General features: G+C 35.2%; 3 protein-coding genes across 3 annotated transcripts; 1 reads left to right on the forward strand and 2 right to left on the reverse strand.

Annotated features, from left to right (window-relative positions):
• Nucleotides 1-1,995: 1,995 nt before the first annotated feature.
• On the reverse strand, nucleotides 1,996-5,278 carry LOC114741841 (cytochrome c oxidase assembly factor 5). Its single transcript, XM_028930103.1, has 4 exons — nucleotides 4,985-5,278; nucleotides 4,782-4,864; nucleotides 4,553-4,657; nucleotides 1,996-2,315 (listed from the first exon to the last, which is right to left on the reverse strand). Exons 2-4 carry the CDS (start codon nucleotides 4,848-4,850, stop codon nucleotides 2,274-2,276), a joined length of 216 nt encoding a protein of 71 aa, XP_028785936.1. The 5' UTR covers nucleotides 4,851-4,864; nucleotides 4,985-5,278; the 3' UTR covers nucleotides 1,996-2,273.
• A 1,347-nt stretch (nucleotides 5,279-6,625) lies between these two features.
• LOC114741837 (multiprotein-bridging factor 1b) lies at nucleotides 6,626-10,156 on the forward strand. The gene is made up of 4 exons (XM_028930099.1): nucleotides 6,626-6,813; nucleotides 7,604-7,687; nucleotides 9,222-9,304; nucleotides 9,762-10,156. The coding sequence occupies exons 1-4, from the start codon at nucleotides 6,672-6,674 to the stop codon at nucleotides 9,879-9,881; spliced, it is 429 nt and encodes a 142-aa protein (XP_028785932.1). The 5' UTR covers nucleotides 6,626-6,671; the 3' UTR covers nucleotides 9,882-10,156.
• A 2,527-nt stretch (nucleotides 10,157-12,683) lies between these two features.
• LOC114741838 (tubby-like F-box protein 7) lies at nucleotides 12,684-16,182 on the reverse strand. Its single transcript, XM_028930100.1, has 4 exons — nucleotides 15,743-16,182; nucleotides 14,917-15,007; nucleotides 13,687-13,816; nucleotides 12,684-13,458 (listed from the first exon to the last, which is right to left on the reverse strand). The coding sequence occupies exons 1-4, from the start codon at nucleotides 16,073-16,075 to the stop codon at nucleotides 12,879-12,881; spliced, it is 1,134 nt and encodes a 377-aa protein (XP_028785933.1). The 5' UTR covers nucleotides 16,076-16,182; the 3' UTR covers nucleotides 12,684-12,878.
• Between the last annotated feature and the right edge of the window lie 775 nt (nucleotides 16,183-16,957).

Below are 16,957 nucleotides of genomic sequence, written 5' to 3' on the forward strand. Positions count from 1 at the left end.
TATGGTTTCATTGTTGGAGCGGTTTCACACTGATTGACACAAAACATGACATACCAAATTGATATAAAACACAATTGACTTCTTTTTGGTAAAAAGTTTGATAGTTATTTCAATCTTGATATACCAGATTCACAATTATAACTGTGGCAACTCCGATACTTATGTTGACATGGTAAATATTTGAAAAGATTTGCCCTTTTATCACTGCAACCGCCCGTTTGAATAATAAGCCAAATGTCTTCATGCTTGAAGAAAATATAACGCAAAACTCAGGAAATTTCTGACAAGTTTGTTGGCCGATAAAATCCTCACAAGTTCCCTTTACTTCCAATGATAAATTTGATAATATTATTATTCAACAGGTGCACATCCTACAGTTTACAAAACCTTTCACGAGGGAGAACCCAGCTTCTGATAATTTTTATTGAAGTTTGCTTGCTTCATTAGGAATTCTCACATGTTGGATGTAAGTCCTGTTAAATATAAAAGAAAATTAATTTGCCAATCACTCACAATTTTATTAGATTTTGAATCTAAGTCCCTCTAATTTTATTTCTTTTTATTGAATCCTTCAAATTTATTACACTAAAGATGCAAGTCCTCCTGTTGATGAAGGCTCTAACACCGTTAGTATATGGGTGATGTGGCATTATAGAATTGTTCTCTCTCTCTCTCTCTCTCTCTCTCTAAGTGGTTCTTTCACATTCTCCACCACCATGCATACGAGGTCGACGACCTTGTTCAACTCATTCTACGGGAGTCAAGATAACATCAGGTGAGGATTGGCGTTCAGCATTGTGGCTTCCCATGATATTTCTTTTTTCTTTTTTCCCCAACGGCAGTGGCAACGGCCATTGTGGCTTCCCATGATATTTCTTTCTTCTTCTTTTTTTTCCAACGGCAGTGGCAACAGAGTTCAAGTGCTGATACAATGGCTACATCTAAATTGCCAGCTTTTGATTCTTTAATAGCGTGTTCCCACTTAATATGGTCTCCCCATAATATTTAACATTCAAGCATTTCTTCTTTTCCTCGCTGCATCTCATTTTTTTTAACTGCTCTAATTCCTCCACTTCTTCTCATTGATAGTAGCATCAGCATTTAACACTTATCCAATCAAATACCCGAGGTCGTATCATAATCCTTACTGACATGCAACATGAAGCATGAGTTAGTAAAGTTCAAAGACAAGCATTGCTTTCTTCTTGGAATCTCTCTCCAGTCCCGTAGCTTCTTTCACCTCAAGTTTGATATCTAATTCAGATTCAGACTTTTGACAAAATAAGGCCTTTGAAACAATGGTTCGTGAATATATATATATATATATATATATATGTATATATATAAACAGATTCCTGTACTGCACAATGATGTAAAAGCATCTTAACCACATTTGATGCAAGCAACATAGATCGAAGCATTGGGATGAAGAAACCCAGTTGCTGCGGCCGTTAAAAAAGAAGAAATGCCATATGAAGCCCAATCCTCACCTAAAGCTGTCCTGAATCCACAAGCACAGAAGCATTGCACTAACGTTAATCGAGAGGTAGAAGTTGAAGAAGAGGGTCATCGAATTGGTATGCTTGGCCGCGGAAAATGAGAGTATTTTAGAGAGAGAGAACAAGTTCATGTGCAGCTTTTTTTAGTGTCACATCACGCATGTATTAACAGTGTTAGAGCATTTATTAACAGAAGCACTTGCATTCTTAATATAATAAACAAAAAGGATTCAATGAAAAGAAGAAGAAAAAACTACGAGGCCTTAACATCTAATGAAACTATAAAGACTGTCAAATCAACTTTCTCTAAGTATAATACATACTTTAACTTAAAAGTTATATATTTGATTAAACTATAATGAATCATTATACCTGTAGTTGTAGAGAATCAGACCACATAACTGTTCACGGTATGTTGGACTCGTGGGTTTCTCTTGTAGCATAGCAGTATTAGCTTAGGCCACCATTTTTGCTCATCGTCTCTCCAGCAAAAAGATTTTAATTCTAAACACCAATGACTCGATAAGGCGTAAAATTTTTTTGGGTTTGTGTGTGTGTGTGTTTTTGGGGGTGGGGGGGTAATCACTTTCACGTACAGCTAACAATATTATCAAATTATGCAATTGATAGTTTCAATAATACCTTGGTTAGCTCGGTACGCAATATACTAGTGGGTAAAACAAAATTTTCTTCACTCAAAAAATTTATTTTCTCAAAAACTTGAAAGCTATCTTTCACAGTTCAGGCTTCAGAACATCAAAACATCAGCAGCCATTAGTAACCCTTGTTCCCGCGTATCCTAGCTCTCATGTCCACCTGATAGAGGAGATAATGAAAAAGGAAGGATCAGCTATATCAAAATCTAGTCATACACCCGTTTAAATATTTTCTACCACAAAAAGTATACATTATAGTTTTCACAGGGGACGTACATTTTACCTCCCTAAAGTACGGACCTTCTTGCAATATAGAAGGTGAACCGAGCTTTCAACATGAAGTGTTTTCTTTTGTTTCTCTCTTTCTTTTTTTTTGGGGGGGGGGGGGGCGTGGAGGCCCGAATGGATTAAACTGATGTATTAAACACCAATTAAAATTGATTGCACGATACTGCTTCCTTGTTTCACAATTTCCATGGATGGGCTCGTGCTAGGATGAAAATACAGATATAAGAGGCCACATGACATGAGAATCACATGGCCTTTTGTCGTTAATTTTAATTGAGATGAAATGTTTTCAATCTACGCCAGATTTCAGAGAACTGTTTTGTCACATTTTCAACTTTATTCCAAACTAGATTGTAAGCCTTGTAGTCACACTGGAGTTTGGACAAGTCAAATAGTCAAACTGCTCATAACTCGTAAATAATGCAGATTCTTATTTAGATCCTTAGTTTTTCTACCAGAACATTTTAAATATTAGGCATCTTCCCCAGGAGAAAGCCTACGTCTAGTATTAGACCTATTATTTGAGCGATATATCCATAGTTCATCAATGTTCTCAAGTTTTCTGGTTTAAGAGAAGTGAACACTAACATGTTTAAATAAGCTGTTCCTGCGAACTAATTTTGACTACAACATCAAGGCCTTAATGTTAAATGGAAACAAACTACAAAATTTCTATGAAGGCATTCCAACTAGTAATACATCGACAAGACAACCAGATCGAGTTATTCAAGAATCAACACAAAACTTCCAAAAATAATTATATAAATAATGAAAATTCAAGTCTAAACCAACTTTAAATTCTCTTGTGCAAATATAACGTGACAAAACTAAGACGCAGTACTTAAAGTGTTCATTATAAAGTTTTTCAGTTAAACAAAAACATGTGAACATTTTCTCTAACCAGCAGCATATCATTAGCTCCTTTGAATAACAAATACCAAAGAACGATACCTAAGTTATGTCCACACAAAAAGGATTAACCTAAAAGTTCATAAGCAAAACAGAGATTGATCTGTTTAAAAACTCAGGTCCAATCACAATCAAAATGTTTTGAACAAGGCAATGTTTCCTTGCAGACAACAGATGAACTGTATTACCACAAACTAAATCAGTTGTATCTTCCAAAGCAGTAATAAATTTAAGGTCGCTTTTTGCTCAAAATCTCTTGCTTAAAGAAACTGTAATATTAGAACTACAACCATATGCAGGACCACCCTAGCCTAGATGCTTAGATAATTTTATCCTATAGAATAAAAGTACCAAGTTCACAAAGAGGATTTCACTGATTTTCAGCCAATATCTTAGTCCATCAGACGGGAGAATATATGGTTCATGCCTATCCAACCATTTTCTACCAGTATCTCCAAAAGTAAACGCACAAAGGAACTGCAAATATTCAATAACATGGAAAGTCAATCACGACTCTTTGTCCCCACCACTTTGAATAATTTTTAAAATGGTCCTCTAGAGATTATCACCCGTCTCCATCGCTTCAATATCATACACAGAATCTAATATAGCATTCTCAAATATATAAAATTTTCTTTTTCGAGTACATAAAAGTTACCCAATAATTTCCATAATCTCAACTTCCAATCTGCAGGAGTAATGGATGGTTTTGACAAACTCCCATGAGATGGGAGTGTTAGGATTTACCAACTGGTTACGAAACAACAAAACAGAGTAATGAAAGCAGTCAATCCCAAATGATTCAACACTTATAATTGTAAATTTCTGCACACGTCAAACAGGTTACATGTTAATCCTGCCGTTTCCCAATCACATTAAATTTTTCACTGAAAATGAAGTATGTTAAGTGCTTAGACAGGCAGTCAATCGGTTTAGACTAGGAAAGAAGTTACCCTCCTTTGAGCAGGAAATAGGGGCTCAAGTTTGAGTTTCGGCATCAACTTGTATACCAAAATATAATTAGGGATAAAATTGCTTACTTTGTTGCTCGAGTTTGAGTTTCGGCATTAACTTGTATACCAAAATATAATTAGGGATAAAACTGCTGACTTAGTCCTAAATAAATAAACAGTATGGGTATGCATTTGAAATCATAGAACAAGGAAGTATGATTAATCAAGGAAGAAGATAGCCTCTTACCTGGCCTCTTTTGCAATTGAAATAAGTTTCCCTCAGTCCAACACACTCACTAGGTATTGATGGGGCCTTCTCTCCCGCACACTCCCTATAGGATCGATTCTCAACCTAATTTTTCCATCGAAATATACGCAATGTCATTCTTACAGCATTGAAACTCAACATTTCAGACTTACAGACAAATATTCATCCCGAATTTAATCATTTCATAAATACAATAATCCAGACGAACCTTAATACAGTCCGATTCGCTGAGACACTTGACGAGTTCCATAGCTAACCCCTTGCAAGATTTGGACATTGCGCTTCAACTCGCTATCAACAAAAAGACATAAGTTACATCAATTACGAGAAACGATCGAATTTAGACAAGAACTAGGATAACAAGCTAACCACGAAGTTCTTCTTCTCATGTAAAAGAATTGATTTTCTTACATGTTCAATTTCGGAGAGGTTCCAGCAAACCCAGACTTCTTCTCGCCCGAGTTGGTTCTGTTACGGCGACGGCAAGAGGCGCCCCCGTGTTAAGAAGCGTTGGTGACAGCGAGGTCAACAGCGAGTGCGATATAATCTCTGATGACGGGAGGCACGAGCTAGGTTTTTTCAAATCTCCGACGACGGGTAGTAGTAGTTCACTTGTAAGACTGCCTTGGGCGGCTTTCACGGCAGTAGCCCTGATGAATTGTGGCGACGGTGGCCAATCAGTTCGGCGACGGGAGAAGATCAACGGGTGAAGGAGGGAGGAGTTAGGCGGCGTCTTATTTTTCCCCTAATTTTTTATAAATTTTTTATATAAACGTATTTAAAATTTTGAATATAGATTTTTTTTTGCTGTAAAAAAAGTTCAGGTGAGTTGGATTTTAAGATTTCCAAAAACGCTTACAGAAGCATTTACATATTATTCACCAATAAAGTCCTTACATCAACAGTGGGATTCAATTTCACAATCTTATAAGTTATGAGCTGAGTTCTTGTCAACTAGATTAATTTTTATTTGTTGAACATAGATGTTTTATTTGGGAAGGCAAACCTATAATACTGACATTCCTCCAAACGGCCATTCAAACTTTTGTTTCGCCATTTGTAAGGGCCTGACCCGCTAGCAACAAGTGTTTGAAGTGTTGGTACCATCTTCACTTTGTACCAAAACAAAAAATTCCATTTTTGCGCTCAGAAATTTGATTTTGTTTTAGTTTTAACGTCTAAAATTTAAAACTAGTAGTTTTAATTTATAAAATTTGATTTTATTTGATTCGACTGAAAGATTTTTATCCATAAAACAATTAGTATAGGTCTAATGTAAGTCGAGATATCTTGGTTTCACCTAAAAAAAGTTGGTCATATTATTTTTTTTTTTTTAACTTTTATTGTTGTTATGTATTTTCTGAAATACGAAAATGGTTATTACTCCTCTATGCATGTCCTTTGAAATTTATGAATTAATAGGAAAAAAATTCCTTCATTTATAAATATAAAATTTTAATTTACTTTATTTTTAAAATTTATAATTTTTCCTTAACTTTTTAACTAATTGTGTATATAAAAAAAAATTTGTAAGTAATAATATTCTATGCAAATGACTAAAAAGAATATTTTAAAAAAATAAAATCATATTTTTAATAAATAATTAGCTAAATTAATTTTTGGAAAATTTGGTCTAAAAAATCTCAAAATGGCTAAGAAAACTTAGATTTAAACTGATTTGTGAGTACAACTTTTTTTTTACTGTATACAACATACCTTCTGCTATATATAAATAGTTTTCATATTGATGGTTATTGTACATCATTAATAATTTTTTTTGACCAGCGTACATCATTAATAATTACACTCTTCAAATTTAGGTCTTCGTATACAAATATTATTTTAACTTTAATCAGTGCTCTAGGTTTCCGGCGGATGAAAGGGTTTTTGCCCCTGGGCTATTTTACACCCAGTTGAAAAAATAATCGGATTTGGATTTTCTGTTAAAGAGAGGGGCGTTTTTGTCTACTGAGAATGTCAAACAGCCCAGGGCTGGCCCAAAGCCCCAAACCAGGGCATATAATAAGAACGGAAAGGGCATTCTTCGTCATCCATCCTCACACGGAACGCAGAAAGGTAGATACTTTGAGAGAAGAAAATGGCGGGGATTGGCCCTCTTACTCAGGATTGGGAGCCCGTTGTGATCCGGAAGAAGGCACCAACAGCGGCAGCGAAGAAAGATGAGAAAGCTGTCAACGCCGCTCGTCGCTCCGGCGCCGATATTGAAACCGTAAAAAAATGTATTGCTTGATTCTTCCGTCGGTTGAGTTTCCTTTGGTTCATGAATACCTGCGATCATCTTATCTAGATCGCTTTTTATTTTGTAATGATTTCTGAAGAATTATATCGGGGCCTTGAAGAGATAAATTAATTTTATATTTTAATCAGCTTCAAAATGGAAAAGCTGACGAATTTATGGTCTTGAGGCTCAGATAATTTCTATCGGAGACACTAGGGATGGGGATTATAAAAGATTTACAATTTTTTTGAACTCTTGCCTTAGTATGTGATGGCCTTAGTATGTGATGGCCAAACAGTAGGAAGGTATCCTTGTTCGACCTTTTCTTATGTTTATAGGTTGTAGAATGGGTATTTAGGTTTACAAAACAATTATTTTCCCGTTGCTCTCTGACGTGTATTTGCTGATTTTTCTCGTAAAATTTTGATTTAGTAGTTCAGTAACTACTCTATGACCGAGTCGGTGCCTGTATGTGCAAGCTTGACTTGCCTGTATTTTATTATCTCATCTAATTCAAGTGTCGTCAGTTTATAGTATTTTGTGTTTTGTCCGTAGAATTGTTTAGGCTGGAAGAGATAATGGAAACTTCAGTAGTTAAAGTGAAGTAAAATCGGGTTTCCTTTGCGAAGAATTGCACAGCCGAGGGCACACAATTGTCTTGTTTGATTTCTGAAGTTTAGACGTTTATATTTAAATGATTTACAACTGTTACAAGAATAGAAGCGTGAATCGAAATTGTGACTTTGACTTCCAGCGGTACTTTCTAACCTTATATTTTGTACAATCTGCAGTTAATGCTGCCACAAATAAAGCGGCCTCCAGCAGCACTTCTCTAAACACAAAGAAGCTCGATGAAGAAACTGAGAATCTTCATCGTAAGTAGATGCCGTCTTTTATGTTTTTTTCTCCTCTTGGTGCGTCTTTAGCTGTAATAGAACAGTCATACTACCTTTTGAATAGATACAACCTATATGGTTTGGCTTCCCTAATTTTCAGATGTAGAAAGAAATGTTGTTTGATGCAGAGGTATTGAACACCTATTATACTGACTCCTTATAAATCTGCCATATGTCAGTTACTTATCTATCCCAAGTCTTCCAAGACATTACTTGGAGGAATTGTTTATGGATGGAATTTTATCAATGGGAATTATAGTTTGAAAAAATGAAAGAAATTTCATTCTCTTTTTATATCTTTAATTTAGAGGGAATTAAAATATAGGGTGTTTCCCACCTATCCACTTTTCCTCAAATTTAAAACCTTCAAACTGGGAAATTATTTCCTTTCCATCTAGAAGCACATTGTTCAGGGATCTATTACATGCGTAGAGGATAAAGATGCTCATGGAAATTGGCAGATTGTGTGTTGGGACATTTTAGTAATGAGATGGACTTACCATTTAACCCGTCTTCAAGGTCAAGGTGAAGTGCTTGTTGGGTTTCTGGCTGACCTTTGTATCAATAAATAACCGAAATCCTTTATGGGATGAAATACTGGTTTTATAAGTATTTTATATGATTGCTTAAGTATACTCTTTTCCCCCTGGATTTTAGTTGTGCATAGGCATTGCTCTGATCATTTGGCTTGTCAGTTGCCTCTGCTGTATATCAAAGAAATTGCCCCGGATTGAAAACTAGTGCAACTTAACATGCAAATTGCAATCAAGCTCTAGGTACCAAGATGGAGATAGAAATGAAAGCAGAGGAATGAGAAATGTGGAGAACACTTGTTTGACTTGTCCATATTTTTTCTCAATCTAAAAATTTTTGTTCAGGCCTTGAGATCATTTAAACTATGAATGTTGAAATATGATAATTTGCCCCCAAAAAAAAATTAGGATTGTTGCATTATCCTTCGTTGCCCAAGTTTCCTTGAGTTTTGTGGTTCCTCTTGGTAGAGTGAGCCAACCATTTCAAGGTTTTTCTGCCTTCTGTATAAGTCCATATATAACAAGCAGTCAGGCAATACTTTTTTGTGCTCGACTGATATTACCCATGGTGTATGCATACTGTAGGTTAATTTCCATGTTTTCACTTACTGCAAATTCTGTCTGTTATTGAGAAACGCATTTGTTCCCCTAATGTAATAGGGGGATGTTGATCATGGAAGGATTTTCTTTGGAAAACCAGTTAAATTTGTAATGACTGTATACTGCTAGACATTTTTTTTACTCAATCCAATGGATCTGGATATTTTTTCTCTGGGATTTTGCATGTTCTTCGAATGAATAATTATAGAGTATGTATATGTTGTGTATCGGATGACTTTGGCAGAAATTTGTTGGGTTTATGTGGGACATTTTCTTTGCTACTCCTAAATAAATGTTTCCTCTTTATGATTGGCACCATTTTTCTTCTTTTGGAAATTTATATGTTTCAAAGTTTATGGTATGCCTGACTGTATTTGCAGATGAACGGGTTCCGACTGAATTAAAGAAAGCCATCATGCAGGCTAGGATGGAGAAAAAGCTTACCCAGGCTCAACTAGCTCAGGTCTCTTTCTTTGATGTGAAGCTTCTTGTCAGCTCCCCACACACCCCCCCCCCCCCAAAAAGAAAAAAAGCACCAAAAAAAAAAGAAATTTGCTAAAACTATGGGCTAACCATCATTTCAGCACCACTTTGCACTACATTAAAGGAAGTGCTCCCATTTAGAGTTTTTCTTCAGTTTTATTTCCAAAGAAGGATATGGTGTTTTGAGCATCCTAAATTATAACTGAGATTGTAATGGTTTTTTTTTTTTTATTTAAAAATTGGGGGGGGGGGGTTGGTGTTCCCAAGCTTTGCTGACCCGTGTAATTTCAGAGAAGTGTTGTTGGCGTAGTTTTACTTTTAGCTCCCATAAAACTGACTCGCTTTTTGTATTTCATTTCGTGTAGATGTATTTTCTTCTTCGAGTTCTCTTTTTTGCTTTAGCTTCCATGATACTGACTCACCTTTTTACTGTGTAGGTGATAAATGAGAAGCCTCAAGTTATTCAGGAGTATGAATCAGGTAAAGCCATTCCAAATCAACAAATATTAGGTAAACTGGAGAGAGCTCTGGGTGCAAAACTGCGTGGAAAGAAATGAAGTAGTCTAAACGATAGGATGTCTTGAGTGTCAGTTATGTCAAAGTCTCTCAACTGGCGTTGTATATGAACTTTCTCCTGTTGTCGTGACTTGTGTATCAAGTGTTGTGTCGTGTCATGCTGGTGGTGTGTCTGGTCATCTAGGATCCTAAATAAGGTTGTGTCTGCTTAAGTTAAGTTTGTTTCCTTGAAACATGTTTGCTTGAGTGATCCTGAAACATGTTTGTCTCATTGATCTATATTTGAATCGGATTTAACTTAGTGAAGTTTTATTAATTTTTGCTATTCTCCAATAAATACATAAATTGAGGATTAAAGACAGAGAAAAGAAAGAGAACATCCAAAGCAATGTGGTTATGAGGACAAACATTTATAAATTGTGCTCAAGTTTTGCTCAACTCATTCTTTATTGATTCAAAACCATTTAGGAGGAACGGATAGGTTGAGAGTTGAGACATATGGGCAAGAGAAATTCTTTGGTACTCTTGGGGTGGCATTTTACTTTTACATCTCAAATATCGTTATCCTATGTATTCTCGTAATCTCTTATAGTAAAACATTAAAACTTTGCTGCACTGGTTCTCATTCTTTTTCTTATTTACGTATCTCTCTTCAAGTCATCCTTTGCTTTTTATTGCAACACTCCTTTTTCTTTCTTTCTTTTTTCGGATAAATCACAACGCCCCTCTTTTCACCACTTGCATATGTTTTGAGTTAAAAGTTTAAAACTAAAATTTTCTTCTTCTTTTTTTTAAATCAATACTGTGTCCTTGACTAGGTCTATGCTTTACCCAGTAGTAGTTCGGTCCAACCCGAGGTGGTTCAATCTAGTCTAAGTGAAGGAATATAGAAAAGCGGATTAGACTGTACTGGATTGGAGACTAAGTGGCTAGACCATCCAGACTGGTTTAGTGTGGTCTAGGTAATTTTTTAAAAAACAATATTTTGTAATTTAGAATATTTTTTTATTGTTATTTAATATTATTAGAAATTCTTATGGATTTATGGTTAAGTTTTAATATTTTGTCAGTACTGGGGGGTCAAGAGAGAAGTAAAGCATTTTCATTGAGGACAAAATACATAGAGGCAGGTGTTAAGTTACTTTTCTGTGAAGAAATAGTTCTGCGGAAATACATATTTTTCTGCCAAAAAGGATTTCGATGATAAATGCCCTGATAGACTTCAGCTGCAAAACACAATTAAGTGCTTTTGAGGTTTAGAATGCCAGTAAAGCTGAAATACGCCTATAGAGCTGAGCATAGGCTGATACAGCCTACCTGTTTTAGAACAAAATGTGCAGTGTGCTTAAGATTAAACCAAATAATCCGAGTGCAAAATTAGTTGTTGAAAGATAATTTAAAAGATAAGTAAAATCTACATGTATGATCACAAGATCAAATGCTGAAGATAGTTAAAGTGGAAAACACTTTTGCCAAAAAAGGTACAAAAGCTCAGTGTGTAGAGTTTATGTTTCAGTTTGGATATTTATCCTTTGTACCAGGCAAAACGTCCGTGCGGTGTACATTATCAACATTAAATGAAGATGGAAGATATTAATGAAATTTTCTTCTTTTTTTGTTCAATAAATGTATGATTATTTAAATAAAATATCTTTTGTTACAAAAAAAATATTAAAACGAAATTAAATAAAATTGGTTTACAAAAGATCTTTTGTTAATGAAAAAAGATATCCAGAAACATTTAAAGTTGAAATATTTATAATAATTTGTGTATATGATCTCGTGTGGCGACCCTTTGCATGATTTGTGTCATGGAAATAGAAAATAAAAAATCAAATTAAAAAATACAAGTTTTTACCAAAATTTTGATTTGATCTTTTCTTTCAGTTTTTGTCCATTTATTTCGTTTCCCAAAAAAAAAAAAAGATCAAACATTAATTTTGCCTTTCAATATATACTTTTCTTGTTTAATGTAATAATTTTTCGAAACATTCGAGCGATACCTATACTAAATCAAATGATGCATAAATTATGAAATAACTTTTATTATAAAACGCTTTCAAATTCTTGTATGAACCTTTAAAAAGTTTCATTACTGTGTTTATATTATAATAAAAATTAGTAAAATTTACACCATATATTTTCGTCTATTTTATCGCAATTTGATCAAATCAAATTGTAAGTTGACGGCTAAACGCTTTAATAATCAATTCAAAAAAATCGATTGAGCCGGTATGCCACCTGGTTTACTGCACATTATCAATAGAAACACTAAATTTGAACATCTCTGCGATCTAAATTTAAACCATGGTTAACGTTGTCTGCAAAGTGCAATTAACTTTCTCGAACATTAGTTCTTTTTCATAAAAAAAAGTTTAATCGTGGAAATCACAAATTGTTAATTATTGTTAATAGACTTCGCCTGGGATACTTGCACAACCATCTTAAGAAGGAAAACGGTGGGTCAGAAGAGCAGAATTTGCTGTTCTGCATCACTTGCGTTTTGCCTGTCATTCACTTCCGGTATGAGGTTTGAAAATAGCTACCCCCCGCCCCAAAAATAACAAAAAAACATAGCTTACACCAAACACAAAAAAAAAAAAAAAAAAGAATGAAGCAAAATAGGTCGCATGATGATGGTCAAACGAAATATGATTTAAAAAAGTTATAGCATATGATTCTATCGTGCTTACCAACCACGTTACCTAGCTTTAGACAAAAGGAAAAATGATTCCAGAGACTACCACCAATCCCAAAACCAATCAAGATTACCTAATGCAGAAACCGCAAAGCTTACTGCTCACGCTGGCGAGGATTTAAAAAAAAAATAGAAACAAGACCAATAGAACTGACCCAGGAGTATCACGACTATTTGATTATGGAAGATGTCATTATCCTAGGGATAAATGAAGAGCATTTACATCAACTTCCTCCAATCAAATAGTAAACTCAACTATGCGGGAAAAAAGAGATTCAGAATAACTATTCATTTATGACATCCATAAAATAAATAGGCATAATGAAACCAAAAAATATATTTACTCACAAGCCAGTTTAGTGCCAAAGCTAGTTAGGCATATGGCAAAGGCCTGAAATGCAGACAAGGGCTTCCTGTAATCCATAGTGAAGGTATCATCCCCTATTTTCCCAAATTGAAGAACTGTTTCCTCATCTCCTTTCCCTCCTGGTTGGCTTTGGTCCACCGTCGCAACTAGCTGAAAGTTCTTCACTGATGCTACAGTCACACGACCGTGGAAATTTAAGCACCAGCATTGCAAATGTTCATGCCACCTCGGAGCTTTGTTTTTCAAGATTGAGTATTGTGAGGCAGCTTGTTCTGTATTGCTCGTCTTGTGAGCACCCAGAGATCTGCTATCTGAACTTTCTCCTGATGATTGGTTTGGGAACTTCAGTAAGCAAACCATCCTCCTTGGCCCTCTTGACTTCAAAAGGTTGAACTTGTACGATACCTGCCCCACCTCAAAGTTACCAGCAGGAACTTGAGGGCTTATTTGCTTGGAGGCAAAACGACGGCTGGCCTTGCCATTTGATGGCTTTGCACCACAATGGGGAGGCTGGCTATCATAAATTGTGAAGTTGGTGCCAAGAAAATCTGAGCTGTAAAGAGATTTCACCAATTGAGTTTAATACACAAGTAAAAGATTGATTGACAACTGACCACATATTCACATAAAGCATTCACCAATGTAAGTAGCTCTGCAAATCATTTTGAGAACATATACCATCCAAATCGTAGGTATAGAGCTGCCAAATAACATCTTACTCAAACTTTTTTCCATTTTTTACTAGAAGGGTGTATTTTGTTTACACCAAAAGAATGTTTACCTTAACTTTCCAACATAAGCTTTACTTCCTTGCGATATGTCATCAGCATCAAGTGAAAGTATATATTCGATACCAGAACCACGCCTATATCTCTTAGCTGCCAAGAGAAACTTACCTCTATCTGTGAATGCTGGCGAGAGAAAGGACAAGGAGACAAAATAAAATGAGCCAAAATTTATAATTAATTATATCAGAATAAAGGAACACAGAAATCAAAAAGCATGCAGCACGCACATACCATAAATAATTCAAATAAATTGGCATTGAAATCATCAGAGTCTAAAATATTAATCATTAAACTTACAATTAACTTTTCCAAAAAAATAGTAATAATAATAAATAATTCCACAATTAAAAATATACACTTAACCAAAAGCTCCTTTGAATCAATTATATCCTACATGCCTTCTCTCCTCATTGATCTACTCAGGCAATGTAATATAGGGACTACGGACCAAACAGAAATTTAGTTATTTAACAAGATTACACATAATAATAGCTCGCTGAGGTTCAGAAACTAAACCAATAGACAGACTCCTCAAAACTATTAATTAAGACTTTTAAGATGCGACAAGAAAAGGGTGCTACAACCAAGAGGCTTAAAAAGCCATGCTCCATGCCAAATAATGATTGTAAATCTCAGGAAATCAAACTCTTCTACGAAAAATGCTTCAATAACATATAATGATTTACTACAACAGATGTTTCTTGAAAGATGAAGCTTCACTGCGGAGGTTTTCCATGTGAGTTTACTTAAAATAAATAATATTTCTTCTTCTGATGTCAAAATAATTAGTACTCAAACAAATGAAGTTCAACACATAAGGCAAAAAAGCATGCATTTTTCCACTTCTGCATGCCACATCCAATTATTGTTTATAAACAGAACAAACAACTCCTTTTTCTTTCACCTTCTGACCTTCTCTTTGTTTTTTTAAAAGGTAGGGACATTGTAATACTTAAGACAAATGACTGGAACAAGTAAGGTTCAATAAGTTGACTATCACTTGAACTGAAGTTAAATCATATTGGTTCAAATTAGAATGGCTAGAGTCATGCACTAGATATATTAGATACCATCCACTTCTAGCTTTCACACATACAAAAGACTTTACTCAGTCGATATGCTACCCTGGAGAAAGAGTAAAGAAGACGATTGAAGTGCAGTGAAGAAGTCATTACTTGATATCTACAGGGGGGAAAAGAAGCCTTTTACCAATACTTACTTACATGGTGGAGTAAGGGCAAGGTATAGGTGAAATGTCGAAGTCTTCTTATCCCTCTTTATAATACATTGGTGAGGGACGTCACGTGGTCCTGGCTGCAAGTCATAGATATATAACAGAATTGTTCACTCCTTGCCTTATTAATTTAATATAAGATTTTAATACAAGATTGAAATGAGTAATAACCAAACAAAAAAAAAATGCTCACAGGATGATAATGACAGTGAAATGCTGCATCATTTGAAGTAACACATATGAAATGCATCACTGTCCGTAGACGAATAAAGCATCATTAGCCAAAAGCATGAATAAAATAACTGATTCAACCAAGAGACAGTAAATGATAACAAAGTAACGCGTATCACTGCACTAGTTACATCTGAGAAAACGTCTCATGAACCAAAATTCGTTCAATAATACCCAGAAACGTTCATCACTGGACTCAATTCGCTTTCCTTCATCGAACTATACAAACACTACTGCTAGATTTAACCGCAGATCCAGAATCAATGCTGATCGTCACAGAAAAATATTATTAAAAAATAAAATCTCCCCACCCAAAGAAATTAACATTTTAATTGAATAATGTCGAGATTGATTTATGATGCAGGAATCAGCAGCAACCCACCAAAGAATTCCCGAATCACTTGAAAATTGAAATGACATCCAGGGCACCGCCACTCGATTAAATATCAATCATTTCTCCAGTCCCAGGGACCATTCATAGAAACCCAGAGTAAATTTCACGGCTTCACATACACACGTCAAATAATCCAATAACCTATAAAAGAGAGGGAAAAAGAAAAAAGAAATCAAATTCCAAGCAATACCTGCTTGAGGCAAGAAGGAAAAGTTATTCTGCCGCTGTCGCGAGAAGGGAACCGCACGATCTCCTTAGTGATATCCCTCCACCTCTTGCACACGCAGGCGCAAGCAACGACGTTTTGGCGGTTGGGCCACTGGTCCTCGGTGGCCTCAACCCGGCGAATGATCTCCCCAAGAAGCTCCGGCAGCATAGTGGCCCATGAACGGCCGTATGGAGGGGACTCACCGTTGTCAGAATCACCGCCAAGCCGCCCCTTCCGCTCATCTTCCTCGATAGCCCTAACCTCCTTGAAGGATCTACAGAATTTCCGAGACCGAAAAACGCTTCTCAGAGACATAGCTTAGGGCTCTGAACTCTCATGAGAGAGAGAAACAGAGAGAAAGAGGGGGAAGGGGGGGATTTACAGAGAGAAAGTTACAAGTGAGAAAAAGGAGAAGGGAGAACAACTCAATATGGGTAAGACTGATTTGGGATTGAATCAGAGAAACCAAACACTGTCGAAATGATAAAATGACAAGTGGGTGAGGAAACCAGTCACTGAAGGCCGTGATGATGCGCATGCCCGTTTGTTTTGAAGTTGTTCCCCAAACAATAATTAATAGTTAATAGTTAATAATTTTCATTTTTGATTTATGAATGGGCGTCAGAAATTTGGGAAAATATGTTATCAGAAAAAAGAGATTTGGGAAGATAACAATTAAGTATTGGGTAATGTCATTTATTATACTTAAGGACCTCAAATTGGGTATTTTTAACTCATTTATTTTTTTCAATTGCAGACAAAAGGCGTGGCTTTCATAAGATTTCTTTCTTTTTTTCTTTTTTTTTGCCATCGATACGATTACTATAATTATAGATTTTCTGTAATTATAATTAATCATCCAGTAGGGCTATAACTGTCACTTTCCCAAACTATTTGAGGACACAATAATAAGGAGAATAATAAATAGTAATGAAATGAGAGGTTAAAAGAGTGAAATGGTTAGTTATGTAATTGTATCAATAAAAAATATTATTGTAATTTTTTAAATGAGAGGTTAAAAGACTAAAATGTTCAGTTTTCACGAAACGTACTTATTATAAAGGTTTTAATTTTCTAACTCAATAAAAATTAGTTTTAAGTTCAAAATAATTTGAAAATACTTTAAATTTGTAGACAAAAAATGTTATTATATTGTTTGGAACAGATGAGAAAAATGAGTTGTTAATTTTGTTGGGC

The sequence above is a fragment of the Neltuma alba genome, unplaced genomic scaffold (assembly GCF_004799145.2).
Source record: "Neltuma alba isolate B1F8T4 unplaced genomic scaffold, ASM479914v2 tig00003549_pilon, whole genome shotgun sequence".
In the NCBI taxonomy this organism is placed as follows: Eukaryota; Viridiplantae; Streptophyta; class Magnoliopsida; order Fabales; family Fabaceae; genus Neltuma; species Neltuma alba.

Excerpts from the sequence above, each read along its gene's own strand:
- LOC114741838 (XM_028930100.1), bottom strand. The coding sequence starts at position 16,075 with ATGTCTCTGAGAAGCGTTTTTCGGTCTCGGAAATTCTGTAGATCCTTC. Across the intron at positions 15,008-15,742 it reads TTCCTTCTTGCCTCAAGCAG|CCAGGACCACGTGACGTCCC; the intron begins GTATTGCTTGGA and ends TATGACTTGCAG. Across the intron at positions 13,817-14,916 it reads CCTTGCCCTTACTCCACCAT|CATTCACAGATAGAGGTAAG; the intron begins GTAAGTAAGTAT and ends TTCTCTCGCCAG.
- LOC114741837 (XM_028930099.1), top strand. The coding sequence starts at position 6,672 with ATGGCGGGGATTGGCCCTCTTACTCAGGATTGGGAGCCCGTTGTGATC. Across the intron at positions 6,814-7,603 it reads TATTGAAACCGTAAAAAAAT|TTAATGCTGCCACAAATAAA; the intron begins GTATTGCTTGAT and ends TACAATCTGCAG. Across the intron at positions 9,305-9,761 it reads CCCAGGCTCAACTAGCTCAG|GTGATAAATGAGAAGCCTCA; the intron begins GTCTCTTTCTTT and ends TTTACTGTGTAG.
- LOC114741841 (XM_028930103.1), bottom strand. The coding sequence starts at position 4,850 with ATGTCCAAATCTTGCAAGGGGTTAGCTATGGAACTCGTCAAGTGTCTC. Across the intron at positions 4,658-4,781 it reads GCGAATCGGACTGTATTAAG|GTTGAGAATCGATCCTATAG; the intron begins GTTCGTCTGGAT and ends TGGAAAAATTAG. Across the intron at positions 2,316-4,552 it reads TCAATTGCAAAAGAGGCCAG|GTGGACATGAGAGCTAGGAT; the intron begins GTAAGAGGCTAT and ends CTCCTCTATCAG.